Here is a 6,000-nt window from a genome sequence, read left to right on the forward strand (position 1 = left end):
ACACGTTTCATTTATTTGTTCAGAGAGGCCGCACACAGCACCTTTAACAGTTAACACTTCACTGTGACAGATCAATGAAGAGAGACTACCAAACAGATACCGAGCCGCTTGTAATCTGCCGTTATGTGCATGTGTGTGTGTGTGTTCCCACCAGCAGCTCTCCACTGAGGACCTCCAGCAGTCTGGTGAGCATGTATCCATCCCTCAGGTCGTTGTAGAGGTCCGCTATTCGACAGGACACTCGTGCCAGATGGGAGTTAACCCACTTGGTAAAAGTCTTCTTCTGCACTGCATCTCGCTCGTCTGAGGGAAAACGAATGAATCAGCGTCACATCAAAGGGAGGAACAATGTTAGGATGAGTCAAATATTCACCTAAATAATATTAGCTGTGTGTGTGTGCGTGACCTCTGACCTGCCAGGGCTCTGATGCGGGAGCACTCGAACAGCTTGGAGCTGGTGCACTCCGTCTCCCAGAATCCTGAGCTGCTTGGTCGGTTGTTGTTGTTGAGCTGGCGCTGGGCTTCCGCGTTGTCCAGGTCTGGGGAGGCATTAGCCATCGCGCCCGACGCCCTGCAACACACACACACACAGACAGATACAGGGAAACACATGATGTCAGTCATACTTGCCCCAAAGTACACCTTTAGAGCTGAACATTAGTAAATCAATCAATTAGTTGATCAGTAAAAAAATGTATTGACAACTCTATGTCTTTTTTTTAAATCAGCAAAAAGGAAAAACATTCTCTAGTTTCAGCTTCTCAAATGTGAATATCTCATCTCTGGGTTTTGGTTGGTCAGATAAAATAAGACATTTGAAGACTTCACCTTCAACTCTGGGAAATTCCAACCACCAATTGAACAATTTATATATTAAATGATTAATGAATGAATCAAGAAAATAAGATTACTTGATGATGAAAATAATCATAAATTGCCGCCCTAATGTTACTATCAGTCAAAGTAGTGGTGCTTATTCTCAAGAGACAGTTTTGTTTAAAATGGTTAAAATGCTGTTTTTTGACACATAATACACACGTGTGCACTCATTTCAACGTATGTAAAGTAGGGATGCCCTCTCTTAGTCGATTAGTCTACTTCATGGTTGCTTTGGTCTTCGTCGAATAAGAGTTCTTTAGTTGTTTTTATGCTGAATGAGTTATTTCCAAGAAACTGATGAACATATATCTGGTAAATGTAAAAGTGGTGCTTTTGTGTTATTCCTCAGAGAGAAACTCAGTTATACAGATCTGTCCATTAAAATCTACTGATCTCTTTGTCGACAAAATTATAGAAGTGTTAGTCAACTAGGAATGTCTTTGTCCTCATGTTAAGATATTAACACATGTGCTGTACAGACACACACACACACACACACACACACACACACACACACACACACACACACACACACACACACTCATGCATGCAAAGGGAAGCAAGAAAGGTGGTGTGGAGAGGCAGCTCACACTTCATTATTAAACTCTGACTGACACCGTTTGACCTTTATTGAGCCACACAGGTTCACCCAAACAAATTCAGATTCTCACGGGGAAAAATATGATAAAAATAATAGTCGCTGCAATATTCCCAACTTAATTCAAAATGCACAAATGACACGGCTCACAGCAACTACTATCCATGTAGAGTCCATGAAAAACATTTTCCTTCCCATTCATGAAAGATGCAGCACCTGTCCTTGGCATCAGAGTATTTTCTACAAAAGATTCGCTTAAAATAAAATCCCTCTGAAGGTGCAGACAGAGAGTAAAGATGATCTGGCTCGTCTCTCTGACAGCTGACACCCGGAGGGTAAAAATAGCTTCAAAACTTAAGGTAAGAAATGGAAATGTTCAAGACGTCAAAGTGATAACGGAAAGAATCAGTTCAACTTTCAGATATTTATTAGTTTCAGTCTCATTTTACATCAATAACAGACTTCCATCCAATCTTAACAAAAAAGCGCTGGATGTTCCCATGGGAACGTAGTTACAACACGTCCTAAAGCTAAAAGTCCCTCCGACAGTAACTGATGAGAAGAACACTAAAACAAGGGGAATCTCAGCCCTAACTTTAGGACTCATAAAAACTCCTAAAGTTATGTATTTGATGCTATTTAAAATATATGTAGCAAGGCAATATTTCATATTGATTAATCTATCTATTCATTCTATAAATGAATTTCATTTGATCCTGACTAAAAGCAGCTCTCAGCAGCTATAGTTATGACGCCATGGGGGTAAAGATAAGATCCTGTGTGAATATGTAAACAATAAGACATAAAGATCAGCAAACTCTGGGAAAGGACACGTTCTCGCTCTTATGCAGACAGTTTGCTTTCTTCATGATATTTCACTGATCTCCTTTTAAAAAGAAAATCTGCATATATATAATCTGTCAGTGTGTGTCGTCAAAAACTAAAAAAGCAGTTTATACCGCAATCTGCAGAGTTCTTTTTAAAGTTATGCAGGCATGTTTTGGGAAGTAATATCCCAGTGCTTGAAACATTAACATAAAGACGGCCGGCAGGAAAGACTGAGGACGTTTTGACCCTTTTTTTTTCACCCACTGTAAAAGCTCATCAGTATAAGAATCCACTGTAACACACACACACACACACACGCGCATTTCAAGCTGACTGCAGACACTGCTCTCTAACAGGGACAACAATTTCAAAGACCACTTTTCAAGCCACAATGAGTTTACGTCGAATCCTAAAAATAGCCACGTACGGTGAAGGTTACACTCTTACATTAGTTTGAACCTGGTCCTCCCCCGTTCCTCTTTGTGTGACACACGTAAATATATGCATTGGTTTCTCCTGGGAAAGAGCACACGTGCCCACAAGACACAAGATACAACATTTGCTGCTCTTCTCCAAGGCTGCTGAGGGGAATACATGCGCGTATGCATGTTGTGTGCTTACATTGCAGTTTTGCATGAATAAAAACTATATCTATGGATGTTTATGATTAATGACTGATTGATTCATTAGGGGTTCCTCTGTCGTTTCCTGACTCAACCCTTTTTTGCTGTAAGATCTTCTTCTCTCCCCTCATCCCTCACCCCCTTTTTCTGGCCTCTCCCTCGCCACTGCAACAAAAGTCCTCGCCGCTGTCACCGTACCTAAACCCACTGGAAAACAACGTATAGCCATATCGAGTAAATGTCAGCGGTGCCCCGCAAGACAGAGAGCGGAGGGGTAGCTGTGCACATGCACTTAGCCGTCCGCCCCGCAGAGAATAGCAGCAAAAGCATCACAGCGCCGTGTGTGTGTATCTCTGGTGATGAAGCAGATAAGAGGACTGAACCCCGCAGAAGTGAAACCTACGGGAAAAAGGAGTTGATTTATAGGTCAGCTGCATCAATCTAATGAAAACGACAGCTTGTTTATAGCTGTGAAAAAAAGGTGCTGTTCTCACTGCGTCGTTCAGTAAAGGACGCGGTCAGAAAAATAGTAAAACATATTTATCGAATTGTCCAGGAGCCGAAAAGGGAAATATTTAAAAGCCGGTGTTTGTTTGGCTTTTTTTGTTGTATATATTGCTGCTAATGCATCCTCTATATCATATATTTGGTGTATTTTGCCTCAGACGAGTGGCAGTCGATGGTATGGTCTCCGATGTTGCAACTGAGCTAGCCCCATGTTCAACCTCCCTCAATCTTTGTACATGTTTCACACATACCAGCATTACCTTTCAGAGGGGGAGAGACAAATCAAGGTAGGTTGCACACAGTCCACTGCCGACTGAACTGACTGATATTCAGCCCTCTTACTGACATCTATCTACTAAGCATGAAGCTAGCAAAGGTTCATATAGATGCATACCGCAGCTACGGAGAGGTGGGAGCACGTGGAGAATAAAACAGACAATCAGCAGGCCTGTCACCATAGTTGTGTTGTAGGACTTATCGTACCGTATAAGGATATGACTTTGATCATTTCTGCTGACCTCCATATTGCCTTGTGTGTTTACATGCGTGTTTGTTCACATAAGAATGTCACCACCATTTAATGTGATGCCAGAATAAACAGACATTATAAGACATTGCACATTGAGAGTCCATCTCATTTATTGTTTTGGTTTTGTGGCTTCATTTCATTGTCTTATTGATTTCAAAATATTTTACATTTTTTTCCACATTCCAATTTCATTGTTTGAATATTCTTAAGAATGAACAGTTCATTGCCCTTTCAAAGGGTGTACTTGCATCGTATGTTATTATATTATCATAATACCAGTGGCATAAAATGGTTTTAAAATGACAATAATATTGTTCATGGCAATCATTTCTCTGCAGTTTTCATGACAGTCCTACTAATCTGGAAGCTAGCTGGATTTTTTTTAACCATGTTGTTCCAAATATTTAAAAATCCATGAAAATATTGCTGTCTCAGCTGTCACCAGACTGTAAAATGCAAACAACCGTATTGCTATGACGCAGAAAGAGAGACTCGTGGTAGAAGCCGACAGTATAAGAACAGCCATCATAAGACGTTTGTAATATCATGATAAATCATTATAAGAAACATTATGGTCTCATCATAACATCAACAAATTAAATCAAAACCCATCAGTGGACAGAGGACTTTACCACAACAGCAAGTCTACATCAGACTGCCTTAATCTCATTACAGTCAACATACTATATGTGTGTGTGTGTGTGTGTGTGTGTGTGTGTCCTCTGTTCTCCTTGCCGTGATGCTCGCCTAACCTCAACCACCTGGTGTCTCCCAATCAATCAGAGTCACACTGCTCTGATTTATATTTGTGTGTGTGTGTGTGTGTGTGTGTGTGTGTGTGTGTGTGTGTGTGTGTGTGTGTTATCACTGTTATTCTAATAATCGGACTCAGCTGTTGAGGAATCAGCCGCCTCCAGGCAAGAGCGACAATCACACACACATTTTCGAAAGAAATGGTAAAAATTCGAAAGAGCGGAGTCTGAGACGTCCTGGCCAGAATGGATCCTGCACATCCCAAACTAAGACAAACCCGATAACTTCACAAGGGTTCTTCTTTCAGACCGGCTGCCTCCAGAACTCTTATTCCTCGTCACGAGTAAACTGAGCTTCCTGTGTAGAAATCGGTAAAGTGCGCCTCTTGAGTTGTGTTTCCTCATTTATCCTCACACACAAACACACTGTAGGCAGATTCCCTTCCATGAAGATTGCAAAAACAGACTGTAAACACACAGTGTTATCCGACCTGACTGCAGCGTCAAAAACAAAGTGCTGAGTAATGCTGCTGCTCTCGCAGCCAGCCCGGTATGTAGAGTTGATCAGTCATCAACACCTAAAAGCACAAAGCTGCACTAAAACGCAAGTGATGGAGCAAATTCTCTGCGCTGGTTAAAACGGCTGAGATCCATCAATTTTGTTGCATTGATATTGTGTAAACTCGGACGAATTGAACACTAAATCTGGAGCAGAAAAGTAAGGGAAACGATACCACGAACACAGGATCAGATAAAAGATGTTTCTGGATCTTTTTGTGCTTTCCCAGACTGGAAAGGGATCGGGTTCTGGTTCTGATGGACTCCACAGGGTAACGGGGTTCATATGTTGAAGTGTGTCCGGGACACAGAGTCTACTGTTCCAACACTGAAGGATCAAATGTTTCAACAGCAGCAGCCTCTCTGATCTCTCCATGGAGCTGGAAGAAAGAGGAGGAATCACCGCTGTGTGTGTGTGTGTGTGTGTGTGTGTGTGTGTGTGTGTGTGTGTGTGTGATCCCACATTCACTGTAAAACCTCAGTGGAAAAATCACACACATACATTGAAGTCAAACACCTGCCTTTTTACCTACACAAAATATGACAATGATGAAAATATCTTTTTTACTGAAAATAAATCATTTGGTGCAGAATGGGCCTTATGTTTGTGAGGAGAAAACAGAGTATAGGGCTGAATAGATGTGTCGATTCATCATTTACTGGATCAACAAAACTAATCAGCGACCATTTTTAAGCATAAATTGTAAACATCCTCCGTTCTCAAAT

The 6,000-nt window shown here is 41.3% G+C and overlaps 1 protein-coding gene across 1 annotated transcript in view; it reads right to left on the reverse strand.

Moving 5' to 3' along the window:
* Positions 1-558, reverse strand: part of sptbn4b (spectrin, beta, non-erythrocytic 4b) — a gene marked incomplete at both ends in the record, with an annotated part of 61,670 nt that extends 61,112 nt beyond the window's left edge. Inside the window, 2 exons of the mRNA XM_079165666.1 lie at positions 152-303; positions 414-558. Of these exons, the coding sequence (XP_079021792.1) occupies positions 152-303; positions 414-558 (297 nt within the window). The remainder of the gene's footprint in view (positions 1-151; positions 304-413) is intronic.
* Between the last annotated feature and the right edge of the window lie 5,442 nt (positions 559-6,000).

The sequence above is a fragment of the Pholis gunnellus genome, assembly GCF_910591455.1.
Source record: "Pholis gunnellus genome assembly, chromosome: 9".
Classification (NCBI taxonomy): Eukaryota; Metazoa; Chordata; class Actinopteri; order Perciformes; family Pholidae; genus Pholis; species Pholis gunnellus.